Source organism: Asterias rubens, chromosome 4 (assembly GCF_902459465.1).
Source record: "Asterias rubens chromosome 4, eAstRub1.3, whole genome shotgun sequence".
Classification (NCBI taxonomy): Eukaryota; Metazoa; Echinodermata; class Asteroidea; order Forcipulatida; family Asteriidae; genus Asterias; species Asterias rubens.
In genome coordinates this window covers 4,794,287-4,817,078 of record NC_047065.1, presented here as the reverse complement: position 1 = coordinate 4,817,078, position 22,792 = coordinate 4,794,287, and the positions used below count along the sequence as shown (strand labels likewise).

The 22,792-nt window shown below is 39.6% G+C and overlaps 1 protein-coding gene across 1 annotated transcript; it reads left to right on the top strand.

The window, feature by feature from the left end:
- The first annotated feature begins 276 nt into the window (after positions 1 to 276).
- LOC117289610 (ATP-dependent RNA helicase DDX1-like) lies at positions 277 to 22,471 on the top strand. Its single transcript, XM_033770812.1, has 31 exons — positions 277 to 383; positions 1,295 to 1,346; positions 2,324 to 2,417; positions 3,767 to 3,857; positions 4,619 to 4,666; positions 5,067 to 5,153; positions 6,275 to 6,358; positions 6,828 to 6,904; positions 8,005 to 8,077; positions 8,988 to 9,064; positions 9,671 to 9,724; positions 10,245 to 10,305; positions 10,501 to 10,562; positions 10,725 to 10,748; positions 10,891 to 10,943; positions 11,826 to 11,886; positions 12,979 to 13,050; positions 13,480 to 13,506; positions 13,755 to 13,844; positions 14,317 to 14,367; positions 15,188 to 15,262; positions 16,076 to 16,135; positions 16,894 to 16,945; positions 17,122 to 17,268; positions 18,053 to 18,147; positions 18,837 to 18,909; positions 19,600 to 19,672; positions 19,899 to 19,941; positions 20,511 to 20,606; positions 20,920 to 21,040; positions 21,985 to 22,471. The coding sequence occupies exons 1-31, from the start codon at positions 368 to 370 to the stop codon at positions 22,110 to 22,112; spliced, it is 2,217 nt and encodes a 738-aa protein (XP_033626703.1). The 5' UTR covers positions 277 to 367; the 3' UTR covers positions 22,113 to 22,471.
- Positions 22,472 to 22,792: the final 321 nt, after the last annotated feature.

Sequence of the window (22,792 nt, the reverse complement as noted above, 5' to 3'; positions counted from 1 at the left end):
TTACAGTTGACCATCGTGACCCACATTTCCCTAACACGTCGACCCCGCTATAATTTCTCACTGTTGGAGAAGTCGATCATTGTAGAACCTAAAAACAAGGTTGGCATACACTGGCTTTTTAAAATACTATTTATTGTGAATTCTTAACTTTAACACTATTTTAAAGTATATAGTGTGAACAATTACTGAACAATATTTTAAATATTATTTTTTACTTTATTTTTAAAAATGATTACTTAAACATTTATATTTTGTGTTTTTTTTAACTCACACTAAAGTAAACTTTTACGGTCGACGTTGATGAATTTCTCACCATCACACATTGCACGACCACGACGTCGTCTGCTGTCCCTTGTCATTTGTCAAGATGACTGCCTTTGCAGGTAATTTTCATCTCTTTGTTGCTTTCGTTTTTCTTAAATAACTGATTGTTGTGCATTACCATTCGTTAGAGGACACATTGGACAAATGTTTGGGAATATGAAATGCATGGAAATTTAACACAAATGTTTTTTTATAATAATATTAATATATTTTTAAAAAAAGTGCTTGCTTGCCATGCCCCATGATCATCCCGACCCATGCCAATCGGTAAATTGCATTTGATTGGGTGGTTTGCAATGGCATTTTTTTTAATGCATAATTAATAATGCTTATAATGGCACAAGGCATTCATGTCAAGCCTCATTTTGGAATTCCTCATTTTTACAGTCCAGTGGGTCTCCTAATATCGTGGTAGGCCTTGAGAATATTATTTTTGTGTTTCATTGTCAGTTTTTTTTTACGATTCGTCATCTTTATTTAGTTATTGTCATATTTTTTAATAATGAATCAATTTTTTAATTTTCAATTGCAATGACTTGTGAATCGACGATAGCCAAGAATCCTTTACCGATTTGGTGAAAAACACTCTGAAATGTTGTGGAATATTTTTTATATTTTTTTTGAAGAGAAAAAAAATGGACTTAACTCTCTCTGACCCTCTGTACGCATGACCACCATGTCTGTTAAACTCAAAAGTGCAGTTATATCACTTACTATAATGTCATGAAGCTATAAAAAATCGTATATAGACAGTCGACTGGCCACACAATTGCTAATTGACACCAATTGTATCATAAATTGTAGTTCAATTAATATGACATACGCACCATCAGCCACAACAAGTAAGCCCTTTTAAGTTGTAGGCCCTATGTTTGACCCCCAAAAAAATCAATTTTTTTTTTCCAAAGACCAAATAATATCTCTAATTTATTCTACTTATTCTGATTTATGTTTTACTTTGTTTTGACAGAGTTTGGTGTCGTTCCGGAGATAGTGCAGGCTGTGGAAGAAATGGACTGGCTGTGAGTGATGTTTTCTTCTGCATTTTTATAGAAAGCAGATTCATTGAGTTGTAAACTAACGGGGTGGATTTTACAAAGAGTTAAGACTGGTCTTATCTTGAGTTAAGACGAGTTACTCGTCCTAACTTCGGACTAGCCATACGTTTTTTATATCTCCTAGGACTAGTCCTAGGACTAGTGACTTAACTTGAGATTTGTTCCTTTTCAGGGCAGTTCCAAGTAGAGCACTTAGACAGGGAGTTGTGAGTCTTTTTCCCCAGGGAGAGCTGGGTGTCTGTTAATCTGGGTTCAAGTAAAGGCTTTCATTATACATTGTAGTACATGAAGGCGTCTAGATGGTGTTATCTTACATGTAGATACATAAGACAAAGAAGATGTGTCATCTCTTTGACATAGCTGAGTGCCAGGTGAAAAGGTAATCTTCAAGAGGTGCTGTGCAGAAGATACAAATGTGCCAAGACCAGGGCCCAATTTCATAGAGCTGCTTAGCACACAAATTTGCTTAGCATGAAATTTCTGCCTCAATAAAAACAGGACTACCAACCAAATGTCCAAGTGATTTTCGGAATAAGCGAACAACAGCTGAATACCAGTAACTAGCAAATGCAACAAACTGAAATATGGTTGGTAATCTTGTTTGTATCAAGGAAGAAATTTCATGCTAAGCAAATTTTTGTGCTTAGCAGCTCTATGAAATTATTTCTTTCTTGAAAACTATGTTACTTCAGAGGGAGCCGTTTCTCACAATGTTTTATACTATCAACCTCTCCCGATTACTTGTTACCAAGTAAGGTTTTATGCTAATAATTATTTTGAGTAATTACCAATAGTGTCCACTGCCTTTAACTCTTTGTGAAATCCACCCCAGGTTGAAGAAAAGTGTAATCTTTCTTTTACATGCTGTGATAAGATGAAACAATAATAATCATGAACTGCTGCTTGCTTTTTTATACTTTATGTATTTTTTACACATTCAGGCTGCCAACGGATGTCCAAGCAGAAGCCATTCCATTGATCCTTGGGGGTGGTGACGTCTTGATGGCAGCTGAGACTGGAAGTGGAAAGACTGGGGTAATTCAATCCTTACAGTCTCAACCCCTTTAAAACAATCCGCCAGGTTTTGCTTGATTTTAAAAATTTTCTGCATAGCCTATGGAGGTCTACTACCTCCATTAAATACCCTTCCAAACTGCCATGGCCGAGCGGTTAAGAGCACCCACCGAATTCAAGCTCTGGTGTTTGATCAACAGAGTGTGGGTTCGAATCCCGGTTGTGACACTTGCTACGTCGAATTGGGGAGGTAGTGCATTCTGCTCTACAGGCCACGCTTCAGACTGATGATACCCAAGCCTACATCCGTATGGACTGTAAAAGGAGTAACCCTGTTTCAGCCCTAGGAGTAGTTGGCAAGGCCTCTGGAAAAAAATAACTGTAGCCCTTACCTTGAATGGACCGATCCGGCCTATCAATCAAACTGTGCGCGTTCACCCATTTGACCAATCACAGCAATGATTATGGTCGGACAAACTCGGTCATGCATGCGCGTATAGTTTGCACGCGCTGCAGAATCGTGCAGAATGTCATTGGGAGTGTTAGCACACGTGTCTTGCTCACGTGCGCGGTGGGCGGAGCTTAGTGGAAAGCCGGAACGGTCCATTGACCTTCAGGCCTTGTGAGTCTGGTGACTTGCGTATAAAAATAAAAAATTATGGAAACGGGTTTCGTCTTCTCCTTTTTCCTACTTGTTAATGTCGCATTATTATCTATAGGGCAAGTTTTCATATGTGTAACTGAACAATATTATCACACTTTGTATTGAGTGATGTTGACATGAAATGAATGTTTCTGAAATGAAAATTAAGATTTTCCAACGGAGGTGCCCTTTGCAAAATGAAAATGGCCTTGCCCTCTCAAAATTGAAACTCCAGGCCTCGGGTCAATTTTACAAAGCAACACACGAAGTTGTGTGCGTTTAGATAGTTGATTTTGAGACCTCAAGTTCTAAATCTGAGGTCTCGAAATCAAATTCGTGGAAAATTACTTCTTTCTCGAAAACTATGGCACTTCAGAGGTATCCGTTTCTCACAATGTTTTATAACATCAACCTCTCCCCATTACTCGTCACCAAGAAAGGTTTTATGCTGATAATTATTTTGAGTAATTACCAATAGTGTCCACTGCCTTTAAGAGAAATTGTCAGTATCACCATAGTGATTCGTATTGTGGAATCACACTTTACCAACTACAATTGATTTGCAATTATGATCAATCTTAACTCTTTGTGAAATCGGGCCCTCCTGGTGTTATACTGTTTGGTATGGCAGCCATTATGTACCACTAAATCATGCAGTGTTTATGACCGACCCCGAAACTGTACTTAATGGCATGCATTCTTCTCGTTTTTATTTCGATGCACACAGGCGTTCTGTCTGCCAGTCATTCAGATCGTTCAGGAATCACTGAGATCCAAATCCTCTGGGAAGATGCATGGAACTATCAAAGCAAAAGCAGGTAACACTCAAGTACATGTACACTCACATGGGTTTGAATCCTACCAGAGTAATATGCCTGTGTTTTTTTTTTTTCACAGAACTCGGGAAAGTACTGAGTATACAGTGAAAGGGTAAATAATATTCATAAAAACACTACACTATGTAAACCTGCAACATGAACATGCAGTGAAAGAGTATTTTTCTGTGATTTTGTCATGAACCAATTTCTCAGTGGATTTTCACAGCATTTTCACAGCATAACGGCCCCCAGATTTTGCCCAATTGATTCATTGCAAAGTCTATGTGTTATCACAGCAAAACATCAAAACGGAAGTGAGTGAAACTTTGGAGAAATCACGTCAGTTGTGCCTTCACAAGTGCCCCCCTCCCCACTCGAATAGTTGGCAGCAGGCATGCCCTTTGCTTCAGGCCAATAACAGTTGTAGCCACATACCACTGCACTATGTACATTATTTGAAGACACAAGTATGTGTGTGGGACAGGGACTGGATGGGGGGTCCCCCAGTACCGTCTGGGACTGGGGGATGCTCCTTTCACCTACCATTTTTCTCTAGGCTCGAGCTTCTACATGATGATGATGTGTGTGGCACACAACACACAGAAGCTGTATCAAAACATGTATCAAAACATCTATCAGTCAACCGCTTGGCTGCAAAGGAATAGCCAAAACCCAAGTTGCCTGTAAAGATGGCACTTGGTGGAACTACCTATATTCCCAGTGTTCGTTTTGATATGGTTCTCCATTTGTTAATTATCCAGATACCCCCAATTGGCTGATGAACTCGTTTGACAGAGGCGATTCAATGGGTAAGTGTCTTGTAAGTTTTTGAGGATAAAGTTTCAGAGTGTTTTGAAACACCAGGGGCACGTTTCAACCTACTCCCTGTGGCTGAAACAGTGTTCCCCCTTCACAGTCCTTAAGGATGTCGGCATGGATGGGTATCATCCACTAGGAGCTTGGCTGGTAGAGCAGAATGCACTACCTTTCTAACTTTTCACCAAGCAACTATGGTTAAGTGCCTTGCTCAAGGGCACAAGTGTTATGACTGGGGTTCGAACCCCATACTCTGTTGCTGACAACATCAGAGCTTGGGTCCAGTGAACTAGACTGCTCGGCCACGACATGCCACAACAAGTCTTTTGTGTGATGGTCTTAAGACACTGGACAGACTTCTCATTGTTGAGTATTGGTTTATTTCATCCACAGCTATAGATGAAACTGGGTTACTATGCCAGAGCAGGGAGCACAACTCATGGCACGGCACACGCTCCAACAAGGGAGTTGTCAATGGAGGTTGGTTGGATATCTAGTCTATAGACCTATTGAATAACCCCTTTGCTGCTATGAAAGGCGCCATCTTGTAGGTCAAACCGTATGCGCGTATAAACGCGTACATCAAAGATACACGCAGCACGCAATGTTCCCGGTTTGATTTCTACGGCACAAGCACGCACACTCTCGCAAACGCCATCTTGTAGGGCAGATATTTGAACGGTGACGTCATATTCAATACGGTCTATAGCCCTTTTAACACTGTGTCTCTGATCTCCGTGGAATACAACACCGGGGAGGCCCTTGGGCGTTTTTTCCCCCGCGGTTACCCTGGTGCACTTTCACACTGTGTCCCTTATCTACAGGGTTCCGGTTACACGTTTCAAGAACACCCCAGGGTTTTACCCTATTTTTTTTCTTATATATAGTAAGGTGCAGTCAGGTTGGCCCTGTAGTTTCTGTCCCTGCCGCTCACCTCTGATTCGATACCTGGATTGGAGCCTTGCATGTGGATTGGGTTTTCATTCCCTACCTGATTGTTTGGGTATTCCCCATTTGTGGTTTTCCTCCATTGTCTAAACTGCAATTTCTGAATTGTCTTTTTAACAAAAAGTTCAAGTGATGTTTCTACGTATAGGATGCCTAGCCGACTATATAATTCAGATTCAGATTTGACGTCACAAGCCCAGTACCCCTTGAAATTCGTCAGTCTTCTTCACTGACTGTATTTAAATCCTGCTTAAAAACCCACCTGTTTTCCCTCACGTTTTTTGTGATTAATTTGTTTTTCGTTTCTTTTCTTTCTTTTCTTTTTGTTAGTGCGCCATGAGCGTCAGTCATGGCGAATAACGGCGCCTTATAAATATTCATTATTATTATCGGCGCCTTATAAATATTCATTATTATTATCGGCACCTCATAAATATTCATTATTATTATTATTATTACACTCACTCTTGTAGTTTACCATTTTTTGTAGCATGATCCTCATAAAATTTAAATTTATTTGGGTAATTTTTAATATCAGAAGTCCAGATTTCAAATGGAAGGGGGTGCAGGCATGGACCCCCATGATCCCCACTTAATGTATGCCACTGATGTTGGTGACAACTGGCCGTTACTATATGCCTCTTTATTTATAGGCAGGTATTACTACGAGGCAACCGTTACCGACGAAGGACTTTGTCGTGTTGGATGGTCTACTGCTGAAGCTTCCATGAATCTAGGTAAATCTAATAGCAAGTTACTGCAGTTGAATTCTGCACCTCTTCTTCTTCCTTTCTAGTGCATTCTCCATGATTGAAGATAAACGCATTGCCAGACACATCGGGGCGAACCCTTTGTGATAAGTGTGTACTGGGGTCTTTTATGTGCGTTGGTACATTGATTGTTTTTACATCAATACACGGGACCTACATGTACAGCGTCCCTCTCGAAGGACGAAGCAATAGCGTTAAGTGCCACGACTGGGACTCAAACCCACACTCTGCTGATCAGACACCAGAAGAAGCACCCCATCCCAATGGACTATGTGCATACTGTATTCTGTAAAGGCTGTAAATCAAGGAGCTGTAGTGGCTCAACTTCCCTGGCTTCATCAATTAGTAACCTTTGTTGCCCACCCTTTTTTATGGGTGGGTTCCTGTTGAAATATCCATGAAATAAACAATATTTTGTATTTTTGTATCCATTCAGGCACAGACAAGCTTGGGTTTGGCTTCGGAGGAACAGGGAAAAAGTCCTTTGGTCGGCAGTTTGACACTTACGGTGAGGTAAGTTGAAGAAGAACTACAAAGTAGTTTTTTACAAAGAAATTTTATCCAATACCTGTGTATTACTATTCGTTTACTCAGATGTAGTACAATAAATTGTGTGAATTTTTCCTGCTGACTATCTGGAAAAACAGTTGAGGCCCAAACACAGAATGAAAAGAAAAAGGAACACTGGAAACATTCTAGGCCAAAAACTGCAAATCTAGCTGAGTAATTGCTGTCTGAAAAACAGAAACATCAAGTTTTTTTAATTACATATCAATCTGTTTAAGGGAAGGTAATGTACACGTTTGGTAATTACTCAAATAAAAAATTAAACTTAAAAACGACTTGGTAACGAGCATTGGAGAGCTGTTGGTAGTATCAAACATATTGAGAAACGGCTCCCTCTGAAGTAGCATAGATTTTGAGAAAGAGCTCAAATTTTCACAGTCATGTTTTTTTATGCTTATGTTGGGATACACCAAGTGAGAAGACTGGTCTTTGACAATTACCAATAGTGTCCAGTGCCTTTAAAGATGCATTATTGGTGGTGATGCCGGCAAAACACGCTTTCACAAGGCCTGAATATGGGGGAAATATCCACAAGAACGCAGGGCTTGTAGCTCAAAATGTTAACTGGACAAAAATTTACTTCACAATACCAGAATCAAAATGAGTTGATTCTGCTTTTAATGTCAAATATCCGTTAACTCTGTGTTTTACTTCTGCCAAGTTCATACATGTACAGTGTATGATCTATTTCAAGTATTTCAAAAGTACCATCATCCTATATGTACGATCTTTTTTATGTTCTTAAAAAGTTTTATCAATCCTACATTTACCCATAAATTACTATTGACTCTGGGATGTACCAATGCGACACAAATCATTTTGTTTGGCGAGAAAGACTTCTTTTGTTGTCTCTTTTTAAAACACAATTTTGTAAAACCTTAAAAAGATGGGGATTTTAGGTTAAACCACACCAAAAAAGCGGGCACTGAAAGGGTTAAAAGGAAAGTATAATGTTGGTTTTGTATGTTTGTTTTTGTTTTTTTCAAGCACTCGGGCAAGTCAAGAAACCTTTTTATAAACATTTCTGGGGTTTTTTCTTCTTTCAGCCATTTGGAATTGATGATGTAATTGGATGCTATTTGGATCTCAACAATGGGACCATTGAGTTCGCAAAAAATGGTAATTTCAATACTCGTTTCAATCTACTTCATTCAAAGGCAAGCCAACTAATGAGCTGTGCAGATAGTACTTTTTCAAATGTAGTTTGTTTGTTTGGAGCAATAGACCCCCTTTCCATATGATGTCACAGGCCTAAAATAGAACTCTCACTGAGGTCAATGAAGACCTATTATTATTGGCCGAGAGTTGCGCGCGACGTGTACACTTGTGCATCATTTCCATTATTTGACATCTATTAGTTGGAGAAAGAAACAAAGCTAAGGCCGTGTCCGAAATGGCGAATTCGGCTACAGCTACGACTAGATCAGCGCGTCTGCGAGTGTTGAAGAATAGGCAGACGCGCCTGATCAACCCGTAGCTGTAGCCTAAAGCCCCTTTCACACGAGAGCAATTTAGCAAGGGTCCCTTGTAGCATGGTTGTAAGATTTTACAAAATGCACCTCGTGTGAAAGGACAACAAGTTTTGGAGTGTCCAGGGTCCCTTGTCAAATCTTGTGCAACATTGCTACGTTTTGTCGGAGGTCCGGACCTACGACAAAATCTTACACTAGCGGAAGTTTTGACCAAGGACGTGGGCTACATCATCGTGTGAAAGGAACCCTTGTTTATTGAACAACATCCTAGGTGAAAATGCCCATACAGCGCATGTTATTGTTGGCGCTATCTTGTCCAACTAAGGTGATCAGGAATACCAATTTGTCATATCTCTCTCACGTCGCACAAGGGTTGTTAGTTTTTTAACTTTGCAGTGTGAAAGCTCACAAAATCAGTCACACATGGTAATAACAAACAAACAATCCACGCTCGTAAAATTTGTAAAGGACCCTGGCTACATTTTGGCCGTGTGAAAAGGGCTTAAGTCACTATTGACAAGGTCTATAATTTGTGTGTATTGTTTACTTTTGTTCAGGTGTTTACTTGGGCCTTGCGTTTGACATTCCCAAACACATTCTTCAGACACCGTTGTACGCTGCTGTCGTTCTTAAGGTAATTTGATGAACACTTATTTAATGTTCAGGAGATAGATCCAGACAATTATTTCATTACAGGTTTCTCACAGTTAAAAAAAAAATATAATATAATAATGTCAAACACTTATGTGGTGTATGATCTACCAATAAGGTACTCAAGGCGCTTAGTACATTATGTATTTACTTTTTTTACAGAAAGAAAGGTATTGAAAATATGAATTCTGAGACCCAATTATGTAGCACCTTTTAAGGGTTTACAAGGTGCTTTGGCGCATTCAGCAACCACAGCTAGGAATACCGGGGCAAACCCCTTCTGGGTTCTTTTACATGTACATGCGTTACACAACACATGGGACCAACGGCTTTACGTACTATCCAAAGCAATTGTGTAAGTGTCTTGCTTAAGGACACAAGGCTAACGATAGGAGGAAAATGTATACTGCTTTTTGACATTATCAATCTCTTTGTGAAAACGGTGGTGATAATGATAGTGAGTCGCTGGATTTCAAGAAGGTTTTGGGTGACTTATTTATGATCCAACACATTTTCATGTTTTTAACATGTAGTCTGATTATTATACTGTAATTTTTCAGTATCTATTCTTAATCATTTGCTACTCTAGAATGCAGAAATGAAGTTCAACTTTGGAGCCACACAATTCAAGTACAAACCTGAGGTAAAGGCAAATAAAAATTGTAAAGTTCTCATTTACGTAGGTTTCTTGTGTAATCCATATTTAATATAATGTGGTGTTTAAATTTTAGGTGATACCCTGTAACCTCTTCCTAAAGGTGCTTGGCAACTTTGTTAAACCTGCATTTGTGCATTTTTTGTTTTAAAATTGTATTCCTATTTTGTTTGTTTTTATTGTTCACTTTCACAAATTGGGATTTGTTAAATAAAGAGAAAGCTTGTAAGTAGTTGAATGCGATATCATGCAGGAAATTAAAAACAGATTTCAAAATTATAATTGTTTTGCATTGACGTTGTGGTAGACGTTTGTGACACACCAAGTTAAAGAAAGAATTAAAAATTAAAGCACTATTGACAAAGTGTGTAATTTTTGTGTTTAATGTTTTTTTCTTGGGCCATGCATTTGACATTCCCAAACATAATTATTCTTCAGACGCCGTTTTGGGTGCATGGCAATTTTTGTAACCTCCTGCATTTGTGCATTTTGTTGTTTCCTTTAACAGGGAGGTTACAAACCACTGTGCAGTGCATCCCCAGAGTGTACGGCCAAATCATCCAATACAGGTAAATTAGCTCCGGATTTCGGGCAAAACCAAACTGGCTTAAAATGAGGAGTGTTTAGAATTCAACAGTGTTATTATCCCTGTGTCAATGACACGCAACAATATTAGATTGGAGTAGTGAAATAAGATTGAATGCTTTAGAAAGTTGTCATTCTTCTTTTATATTATATTCTAAATCTTGTTTTAATGTTGGCAGGTGCCCAGCAAGCGGTAGCTGGTAAACCTCAACCCAATGCACCCAAGGCTATCATCCTAGAAGTAAGTACAAAATACTGCATTCAAATTGTACAAACGTTTTTGTTTATTTAAGTTGTGTTATCAGTTAAGGGAACTAAAGTTACGCATACTTTTTGTGTAAATTGAAACATGTATCTCCTCCTTCCGATGTAAAAACTTTTTCATTGCGTTTATTTTTTGCAGCCATCAAGAGAGTTAGCTGAGCAGGTAAGGAAAGTGTTTGGTTTTTTGTAATCTGTTTAGTGAACTTCAGTGTAAATGTCTGACAGTTTGGCTGAATATGTGAGGTGTGGTTATTCAATTGATTTCATTTGTACCTAACAAAGCTTTCTGTCTTCTGTTATCCTAGACACTGAATCAGATTAAGTTGTTCAAGAAACATATTCAAACTGATTGTCCAAGGTATGTATGTAAAGATAGTAATAGTAGTAAGAGTAGTAGTAGTAGTAGTGGCTTCTTATATATTGCTCAAATTGGTCACTATCAGAGACACTCAAGGCGCTTTATTAGCATCCAGTATTTTTTCTGCAAGGTATGCAGAGCTTTGTGCAACATGCCGCAGGAACACCAGGGTGAACCCCTTCTCTCGTATGTAGTTACACTTTAAAGTCACTTGGGAATATAATTTTTATTTTTTCAAACATAAGAGTATATGTTTAGTAACAATAAAACAATTTTGTTCAGTAATTTTTTGTAACGATTTATATGTTTACAAATAGATTAAGTTGTTGTTAGGGGGTTGGCTCTGCCTACCCCTTTTCACGTTTCGAAAAAACTTTTCTTCTTGCATTTTTCCGGCAATGCCAACCAAGTGTATTGCTGCTGGATGCAGCAAAACAACTAAAGATGGGGTCAGTCTGCATGGCTGGTCAGACTCACAAGAGCAATAAGGCTTAGTGGTCCGGTCCGACGTCTTTTTCAGCGCTGTGCAGCATTTTCTCTTCGAATATAGCGCCTCGATTGACGTCACGAACAGCGCCCTCTCGGGTCGGGGCCTACTCTTTAATTTGTAAATAAGCTAAGAACTTATTTTTTTAGAACCCTAGTTACCTGTTTATTCACATTCCACTCATCAAAACACATATAATATTAGAGACAAAAGCTTCATTTTTACAAAATACCACTTCCCGGTGACTTTAACAGTATGGTGCACTCTAAGTTGGGGTGTAGCGAAGACATTGACTAGAGGGGAATGGGACGAGGTACCAGACATGACAGAACCATTGCATAAGTTAATAAATACCTCATTATTATTCAGTGTACACATTTGTGTTTTGTTTACAGAGAGCTGTTGATAATTGGAGGTCTACCAGCCAAGCAACAAATTGAGGCACTTCAGAATGGGGTAAGTGCAACTTGACGAATTTATGGTCCTAATAGTTTATCAATTTCAGCCCTTTTGACACTGTTTCTCTTATCCACATGGAATGTTACCCAGGGCACTTTAACACTGTGTCCCTTCTTCAGGGGGTTCCAGTTAAATGTTCCAAGAATACCCTAGGGTTTTCCTGCCGCCCTTACGCCAGAGCAGGGGTGGCCATTCTCCAGGGTATGCCCATTTCCAGGGACAGAGCATGGGAAGACCGGGGGTAAAGATCATATTATAGCATGTATAGGGTAGTGTAAAAAGGGCTTTAGACTGTGTCTGTTAATCTGATCAAACCATAGAGTAATATATAGGAACTAGAGGGCGCACTGGTCTATAGACGCGCCCCGGTATGTGCGCAGGCGGCCATTTTCTAAGTTGACAAAACAGCTATCTCACAGCGTGTGTTTGTGCGGCCATTTTGTAAGTTGAACAAACAGCATCGCGTGAGCGTCAATAAAAAAACAACTCAAACTTGTATTTCATATTAAACGCGCATGCAGAATGACGCGCTTGTCATCTTGCGGTCCCGTGGCGTTTGTGCACGAAGCATCACTCGTGCGCCCTCTAGTTCTTATATATAACTCTATGTATAGCATGTATAGAGTAGTGTAAAAAGGGCTTTAGACTGTGTCTGTTAATCTGATCAAACTTATTTCATCAAATGTGATTTTGTTATGGTTTTCATTTTCGTGGGGTAAATGAACTGTCTCAGAGAAAAAGAAAAGCAGTGATAGCAATTTCTTTAAACTTAAACTGTTTCTACATCTATGATAATTCTTGTCAAAGCCTTTTCAGCTAGACAAGGTGAGACCACAACGGAGAAACTTCAGTTTTAGAAGTGGCAGGAAAACCCTAGATAATTGTTCCAGGGAAAACCCACAAAGTTAAAACATGTAGGGACTGAAAAACCCAATCCACATAGTGCCCCCCGGTAGAAGTCGAACCGGGGTCCCCAGAGGTGGAAGGCGAGGCAAGACACCATTGCGCCAACCTGACTTCCCTAGCAGACCTACTTCGTTTTATGTTTTATTAATCAATTATTGCTTTGTTTCTTTATAACTCACCCAGGTGGATATAGTAGTGGCTACCCCTGGGAGAATTGAAGACCTCATTAGTACTGGGAAACTCTCACTTAATCAGGTGAGACCCTTGCATAAGACCCTTGTAATAAAGACAGACCAGTTGTTGTTTTTTAATCTGTTGGGTGAAGACACCACAGACACGTCATTGTCGGTCTTCGGCCCATAACAGAAAGAATACGAGCATGGAGCTGTCAGAGGGTGCTAGCCATGCAAATCAAAGTAAATCATTATTATGTAGTTTGAAAACAAAGGTAGGGGTTTCGCGAGTTAATTAACTGACAATGACTAAAGTTCCTTATGACTTCACAAAATATTCTTGTATTCTCACCTCATTTTGATGCAGTTTTCATAGGGTTGGTTAATGGTGTCTTTATTGAAAACTATGAGATTGGAAATAATTTACTCTTTAAAAAAGCAATCATATATTAAACGTATGAAAACTAGTGCAGACAGTTTTTACTGTTTTTTATTTCTTTCATTTTTGCAGGTCCAGTTTTTCATTCTCGATGAAGCGGTAAGTAACAATTCTGTATCCAGCGCCCAATTTCAGAAAATGGAAATTGAGCCAATTGCAGACGGGTCCCCTGTACTATCCTTGTCATCAGTATGACAACGCATTAGGCTGGTAACCAGTTTCTGTTAAGCAAGATTTTTCTGAGCTTAGCAAGTTTTCATGCTTACAGGCATTGTGAAATAAGGCCCAGATTACAAGGATCTACTTTGGTGTTGTGTAAATAACATTATTACCTTTTAACACTGTAGGATGGGCTACTGTCAGCTGGTTATGGTCAACAGATAACCCGTATGTACGACCAGATACCCAAGGTCACCATGGATGGCAAGAGGCTACAGGTACATGTAACTACAGATTCTTATAATATTATCTCTGGTGGAAAAACAAACATTTAATATCCAAGTTGTAGACACACAAGCATACGTCAATAGTCTCATCTCCCAAGAAAGTCGCCTTCTTCATCCATGAGCCTTCGATCAACATCCAACATCCATCTTCAACTTTCTAATGGCCCACGCACGAATAACGGCTGTGGTGATAGAGCATTCTCAGTAGCTGCACCAACTTGCTGGAACACGCTCCCCCTTCACATCCGTGACTCATCCTTAATCAGCTCATTCAAGACTCGGTTAAAAACACATCTTTTCAGACAATGCCAAAGCGCTTTGAAACACCTGTGGAAAGCGCTTTACAAATGTTATTATTATTTTATTATATGCCTGCAACTGTGGACCTCCTATATTGCCCCTCTTTTGTTTCTACAAACTTTTTTGCAACAGCTCTCATTTGTTTTTATCCTCCATATAACAGATGGTTGTTTGCTCAGCCACGCTACATTCATTTGAAGTCAAGAAACTTGCCGTAAGTATATTGAATTTTGTTGTTGTGTGTTCTTAATTTTGAGTCAAGATTTGTGAGTTTGTTTTACACTCAGTTTTAGTTTTTGCGTTTACTTGTTATTCTCAATATAAACCACAAGGGAAACTGACTGGGTAAATTTGTAAATGATTTTTGGGGTTGAACAAAGAATTGACTAGAGTGGGATTCGAACCAACGACCTCCGGATTAACGTGCCGGCGCTCTACCAACTGAGCTATCTAGCCCTATATTGGCGGTGTCCCTATTTTGTCAATATCTTTGTTCGGGGGTGCCAGTCAGAAGCCATGCAACCGTTAACTGCCGTTAACTGCCGTGTAGCCAGGGATCACCCCCGAACAAAGATATTGACAAAATAGGGACACCGCCAATATAGGGCTAGATAGCTCAGTTGGTAGAGCGCCGGCACGTTAATCCGGAGGTCGTTGGTTCGAATCCCACTCTAGTCAATTCTTTGTTCAACCCCAAAAATCATTTACTTGTTATTCTACTAAAACGTTGGGAACAGCTGGAATTTTTATTGCAAAGAATGCTGACAGGTAGCAGATTGTTATCTTTGGTTAACCCTACATGTACACAGATATTTCGGAATACTCCGTTTTTTTTCAACTCCTGCAGAAAAAGAAATACCTAAGGTCTGCTACTTGGGTTGGTTTGAATCCCCTCCCCTGCTAGACTTGGGAAAGCACCAAGTACATGTATGCAGTGTAAAAGGCAAACACAAATTCTCATGATTTGAATATAACATATCTGTACAATTTATTTAACTTATTGTCCTTTAAAAAAATCGTATTTATTTTTTCAGGAGAAATTGATGCATTTCCCAACATGGGTCGACTTGAAGGGGCAAGATAGTGTGCCAGAGACTGTCCACCATGTCGTAAGGATTGTATTTACTAATTAATTACAGGGGAACTTTATACTAGTAGTTAATTTTGAATAGAGGAAAATTTACTGCAACGGGATTTGAACCTGCCAACTCCAGTTTAATGTGCTGTCGCTCTGCCAACTGAGCTGAAAGGTGATTTCTCTCCTCAGCTGCTTCCAAGGTTGTGTCTTGTGAACTTGGGTGTGATCCCTGGCTATGCAGCAGTACAGGTTGAATGTCTTCTGAGTGGCAACTCCAAAGGCAAAATATTGATGAAATAGGGACATTGCCAACATTAGGGGGTAGATGGCTCTGTTGTTAGAGTGCATAGAGTTATATATAAGAACTAGAGGGCGCACGGGTGATGCTTCTTGCACAAAGGCGACGGGACCGCAAGGAGACACGCGCGCGCTCTTATATATGCGCGTTGAATATGAAACACACATTGGAGTTTGTGTTTATTGAACGCTACGCGATGCTGTTTTGTTCAACTTACAAAGTGGCCGCACAAACACACGCTGTGGGATGCCAGTTTTGTCGACTTAGAAAATGGCCGCCTGCGAGCATGCCGGAGCGCGTATATAGGCCAGTGCGCCCTCTAGTTCTTATATATAACTCTATGGTAGAGTGCCAGTGTCCCAGGGAATCTGCCCGCCGGAGATTCTGTCCCCCATTATGGAAAATAAAACATGGGCTGAAGGAGGATGGTTCAAAAGAGGGCGCTATCAAGTAGTTTGTACAGAGTTCAATGGTTGGGGGGGACAAATCTCCTGCCACAAACATATTTGACTTTTGTAATCAATTGTTTTTGTTTATTGATAAAAGGTTGTCAAAGTAGACCCTATTAATGATGCGTCATGGCAACGCAAAGGACCCAAAGTGCAGGTAGGCCACTGATGTTCATATTTTATTCTATTGAAATATTCTTTTATTCAACATATTTGGAAGCCTGGAGTCATATTTGGCCTAGTCATGGTCGAGTGGTCTAGCTCACCAAACTGAAGTGTCTCTGATCAGCAAAGTGTTGATTCGGTTCATAAAATGAGCTACACCGTACATAAGATATAGGGACACTGTCTCTCAAAATGGCCCAGCCAGAATTATTGTGATGATAATAACAGTGGCTTCTTACTTGCATATCCATCACTCAGTGACGCTCAAGGCGCTTCAACATTCAGTATTTTCACGCAAAGTATGTGGGACTTCGTTTAAATTATCCGACCTGCTCCTTTTTGCTAAGCACCATGTGATGGTTTAGAAGGTGCTGTGGCGCAATATGCTCCCAATCATAGAATTAGGTTAATATGGGGCCATGATTTGAAGGAAAACTAAGGGAATTTTCAGTCGAACAGTGCAGTATAAATGAGAGTCCAAAAAAAAGATTTGCATTAGAAGGATTTGAAACTTTGCATGGTGGAAATACGATATGGAAAGGTTTGCGGTAACTCCATGTTATGACTATGTCTGATGAGTTGGGGTGGTTCTGAAAAGAACCTTGTTTCAACTCAACGTTTCAATCAGGCTGTGCTCTACTGATCGTCTTCTGGAGAAAGAAGAACCACCCCAACTCATTAGAGATAGTCATTATGTTCATATAAGATTTGCATTCCTTACTTTATTTTAACCTGTGATGTGTCTATTAGACTGATGGAGTGCACAAAAGAGACAACATACAGTATGGCAGTCAGAACAGTGGTAAGGGCAAAATTCACTTCTATTAAAACGATCACATATATTGTGCTGTCCAAAATTAATTCATCTTCTAAATCTGAGCATTTCTTCCTGATCTTCCCATACGTGTTGATGTTGGATGTGTGATAAATAAACGGATACATTTTCATAAACAAAAACTATCTTTTGTCTTTGAATAGAGACGCTTTCTGAAGGGGTCAAGATCTTAAAGATTGACTACCTCCTCAAGGCCATTGCTGAGCACAAGATGGATCGAGGCATCTTATTCTGTCGCACCAAGGTAGATTGTGACAATGCAGAGAGATACCTAGCATCGATGGGAGGCGGTATGTTTTTACTCTTCCAAAATATAAGTCATATAATGGTCTTTTATTTTTATAGTATTTTATTGTAAAAGTATATTCTTTGTGTTTTTGTTGTTGTTTTTTAGCTTGTCTGGTTAGTGTTCATGAAAATTTGACCATACCGGCATGGTGGATTTTTTTTTTTTTTTCGATTTTGGCCCCAAAACACAAACTAACAACATTCTTAACAAATTTACCCCAGTCCCCTCAGATAGTCCGTTCTGTATCATTTGAACCCACAAAATCACCAACAAATTTTTAACCCCCAATCTGAAAATTTGACCATGCCTGTGTGGCAGGAGATTCTGTCCCCCCAACTACTTATGATAGCGCCCTCTTTTGAATCATCCTCCTACATCAGCTAACGTTGATTTTCCATGAGGGGGACAGAATTCCCCGGGACATCGGCATGTTGGATTTTGTTTATTTTGGACCAAAAACTCAAATTCACAAAGTTTTCAATAAATCTTAAGATTTTTATAATTTACCCAGTCCACACAGATTAGATGTCTTCGTTAGTTTGTCCTGTATCAATTCAATAAAATCACCAACAAATTTTTTACCCCAAATTCTGAAAATCTGCTTTTGTTTGTCTTTTTGTGGGTTTTAAGTAATAGTGGTTTCTGTATACATTTAATACTTGTACTTGACGTTAAATTTGAGGTCATTACCACTTTTTGCATTTAAACCGCGGATCATTTTGCTTGGTTAAAGGTTTACAACAGCTACCTTCCTTCTTTTCATGAATTTTGGTTTTAATTTACAGGTCCAAACAGTTCTGCTGACCATCAGTTCTCGTGTGTCTGTCTTCATGGTGACAGGAAGCCCCCAGAACGTCGGGAGAACCTTCAAAGATTCAAGGTATAAAATAATCATAAATTGATGTGTCTAACATTTTCTTCAGGCTTCTTCTGAATTTGGTTTGGAAGAAACTCCGTTGTCGATTTTTCTTGCGCTTGGTGGGAAAGTTTCAATCCTGTTAAATTTCTTTGGCCAAACTTCGTATTGAACATAGACACATCTTAAGATGAATAGTCTATATTGCCATAGTGATTTGTAATGTGACATGGCACGGTTGGCTTGTGCGTAAAGCGCTCGCCTCTCACCAAGGTGACCCTGGTTCGATTCCCGGCCAGTGCCATATGTGAGTTGAGTTGTGCATTGGTTCTCTGCTGTGCCACGAGGGTTTTCCAGACCATCCGGTTTTCCTCCCTCTGGAGAAATTAAACACTTTTGATCTTGGCTGTGCTCAGAGGTCATAATGGGTTGACGTGGCTGGCAGCTGAAGGCGCCCTTGCATGCCTGCTGCTCGAACACGTTGTAGCCGCGTCCTTCACAATTCTGCTCTAGCTGCGAGTAAGGATGATTAGCCCCCCAAATTATTATTATTATTACTATTATCACATATTGCAATTTAGGTCGATACACATCTTAAAATCAATCTTAGCTCTTATTGAAATCGCGCCCTGGTAACACAAGTGATGAGATACTGCTTCAAAGTGAACTCTGCCCGCAACTGTCTGATATATCCTCTTTTTTGTCTATTCTAGGATTGTCAGGTACGCTTCTTGATTTGCACTGATGTAGCGGCTAGAGGAATTGACGTCAAAGGTATCCCATATGGTAAGCCTCATTGATTATTGTAACAATCTGTACAAAGATATAAATCGCTTTGTGAGTTTGGTCACCAAAAGAAAACTTATAAACTATGCGCCCTTTTCAATTAGTGTGTTCATATATTGTCATAAAACTTAATGGATGAGCAGCAGTCAGCAGTACTTACTGATTTGTTCTTGATTCAATTACAAGATAAGGGTCCATTGTTTAGACAGGGAATTACATGGGGATAACAGGTGTGAGTTGATAAAGACGAAAGGGATGTATTATTTCTCATTCTTTAAAGGCACTGGACATCTTTGTTAATTGTCAAAGACCAGTCTACTGGAGTATCTCAACATACGCATTAAACAACAAACCTGTGACAAATTTGGACTCAATTGGATGCCGAAGTTGTGAGAAAATAATGAGGGTAAAAAAACACTGTTGTTGCACAAGTTGTGTGCTTTCAGATGCCTTGAATTTGAGACCTCAGTTGATACTTCACATTCAATTTAAATATTTTAGAGTGAAATGACTTCTTTCTCAAAAACTATGTTACTTCAGAGGGAGCCGTTTCTCACAATGATTTATACTATCAACAGCTCTCCATTGCTCATGACCAAGTAAGTTTTTATGCTAATAATTGTTCGAGTAATTACCAATATTGTCCAGTGCCTTTAATTGAGCTTTCCCCTCATGATGGTTTGTCCTCAGTTGTGAATGTCACGCTCCCTGATGAAAAAGAGAACTACGTCCATCGGATTGGTCGTGTGGGACGAGCTGACAGGTAAGAAATCATTGATAGAATTTAAAAATAGTTGTGGACAAAGCACCAATCAGACTCGTTGGTTGTGATTTTAGTGAAAACAATGAAAAACAGTTTTTTTAGTTTGCAGCGGTGTTACGCTAGGTGGCAGGAGACTTACCAGATGTGATAAACTTGTTTACTTTTATTTTCCTGCAAAATGTGTATTGGTTTTTGAAATTGTGTTTCTGTTGTTTCTTCATTTTAGGATGGGCCTTGCCATTTCGTTTGTGTCCACAGTACCGGAAAAGGTAAATTAATGTGATGACACTTGTACTGATTTTGATCTTCTTAAACAATAACTCAACCCAGTTACTAGTGTGGTCAAAAAATACTCTTCCAAATAAAATATACTGGGCCCAATTTCGTAAAAGCCTGTACGCACAACAAGTAATGCTTAGCAGAAGTAGGTCACCAGCCAAAATGACATCAACTTTTCTTTGGTGTGATTGGTGCCCCACTCATTATTTGCTTAGCAAAGAATTTGCTAAGCGATATGTTCTGCTTTCAGCTGCTTAACAGGGCCCAATTTCATAGTGCTGCAAGCACAAAGATTTGCTTAGCACTTATTTTCTTCCTTGATAAAAACAGGATAATCAACCAAATTTCCTTTTGTTGCATGTTGCTTCGTACTGGTATTCAGCTGTGGTGTGCTTGTCTTGAAAATCACGTGGAAATTTGGTTGGCATTCCTGTTTTTATCACTGCAAAAGTGTCATGCTAAGCAAATTTTTGTGCTTAGCAGCGGTATGAAATTGGGCCCAGCTGGCCAACTTTCCTGAATTTGACCAAACGGTTTCTGATGTGAATTTTCCCGATAGGTGTGGTATCATTCGTGTTCCAGCCGTGGCCGAGGCTGTACAAAAACAGCCTTGAAGCAGCAAGGAGGATGCTGTATATGGTACAATGAAATGCAGGTAAGGTGCATTCCACTCGCGCATACGTTGCCATCAGTTGTGCGCTTTCCCCAACAATTTCAAGTGGAACGAGTTGTGTGCCGCCACTGTTGGCGAACGTTGGCAACTTACATATTTCTGAGGTTTTTGCCACATTACCAATGCTTGGGTGGATTTCACAGAGAGTTAGTACTAGAGATATCAAAAACGTATAGCTAGTCCCAAGTTAGGACGAGTAACTAGTCTTAACTCTTTGTGAAATCGACCAGAAAGTTGTTTGTTTTATTGTAGCCTTGACGGACTATAAAGGTAAACACTTGTTTTTTTCCTGCAGTACCTGGGCGACATAGAGGAGCACCTTGGGGTTGTGATCGATCAGACAGAACCAGACATGAAAGTGGCCGCCAATGAATTCGATGGCAAAGTAGTGTACGGACAGAAGAAAATCAATACAGGTAAATGAGGTTGACTCTTCCTTCTACCTGCCGGAATCCCGCATTTCGACAGTCTCACTTTGTTGTGTTTTTTATTGAAGACCATGTTCAGAAAAAGTATTTTTTTGTATTTTGTGGTTGTCGTACCTGCATGCTTCTATACTATAGTAAGGGAATCAAAGGTGAAGAGGTTTTCAACTAGTGGTTTAATCCCAACGAGGCCTGGTTCTTGATCACTTTACCGAGACAAAGACGAGGTAAATTATAAAGAACCAGGCCTCGTCGGGTTTAAACCACTAGTTGGTAACCGATTCAACACACTTTGATTCCCATTCATAAATACCTTTTCGGTCAAAAACATCATCACTTTTTGGTCAAAAAGTAAAATAAATGCAAAAATTATAATTGTTAAATGATTTCTTTCAACACAACACCCCTCCGGCTATGAAATGGTAAAGCCCTCCGCCCTTGGGTTAACAACTCCTTATAAGGGAATGCTGTGCGCGTCGCGCGTATCGCATGATGGGGCACAACTGTTTCAGCCGTTGCTCTCGACAAATAGGAATGAAGAAACTGTCTTATAAGAACAGGTGCATGAATTAACACTTTTTACTGGTCATAAACAAAGGTTTATACACACCCACGTGACGCGCTCTCCACCAATAGGAATAGCGAAACTGTCTGAGGTATTTATGAATGATGCTTTAATCGCATGGGCGTCGCCATGTTGTTATAATTGCTGCAATCTCCCATTTCAAACGCCTCACTATGTTGTGGGTTTTATTTTATACGATGTTCAGAAACTGAATGTTTATTTATTTATTTTATTTTTTTATTTACCTGCTTCCTTATATACCTGCTGTAATCTCCCATTTCAAAAGTCCCACTTTTGTTGTGGTTTTTATTTTAGACCATGTTCATAAAAATGAATGTTTGTTTTCTTTCTCCTTTCTTTTTTTGTATAGGGAGTGGTTACAAAGGTCATGTCGCCATCTTAGCCCCGTCTGTCGCCGAGCTGGCTGAACTGGAGCAGAAAGCTCAGACGTCATTTCTTGGGTTCACCGGTGTCCAGAACACACTATTTGCAGCATGAATAAGGTTCGACTTCTTACATTCTGCAAACAAAAAACACAGTGTGAAGTGTTATTGTACAAACGACCATTTCCAGGCAATTTCCAAGAAGAAAAAAACATTCAAATTTGAAATTCTACATAATTGTCTTGAGGAAAGTAAGGCAGTAAAATTAGAAAAAAGTCTGCTGTATGCTTCCACAAAGTGTTCCTTTCATGTGTGGTGCCAATGGTTGCCTCCAAGTTGCCTGTAAAAAAAGCCTTTTGCAATGAGACCTTACATACACATGGTAGTGCGAAGGCTTTCAGATTATTAATTTTGTTTTTTACCCATACAGCGGTGTGTGTTAACACTGTATACTCTACTGTAGTACTTTCCTGAGTCCTGTGTAAAAAATATCACAGGCATGCTACTCGGGTGGGATTTGAACCCACGACCCTTGCAATTCTAGAGCAGTGTCTTACCAACTAGACTATCGAGGTTGCCTGGTAGCTAGAGGCAGTTCGAATCCTATGTTTTTGCAGCGGGTACGGCAACGATATAAGAGATGTTAAATTTGCATCGGGATTTGTTTATTTGGTTTTTTTTTATTAAAAAAAAAGTCTGCTGTATGCTAAAAGTGTTCCTTTCACGTGTGGTGCCAATGGTTGCCCCTAAGTTGCCTGTAAAAAAATGCCTTTTGCAATGTGACCTTACAAACAC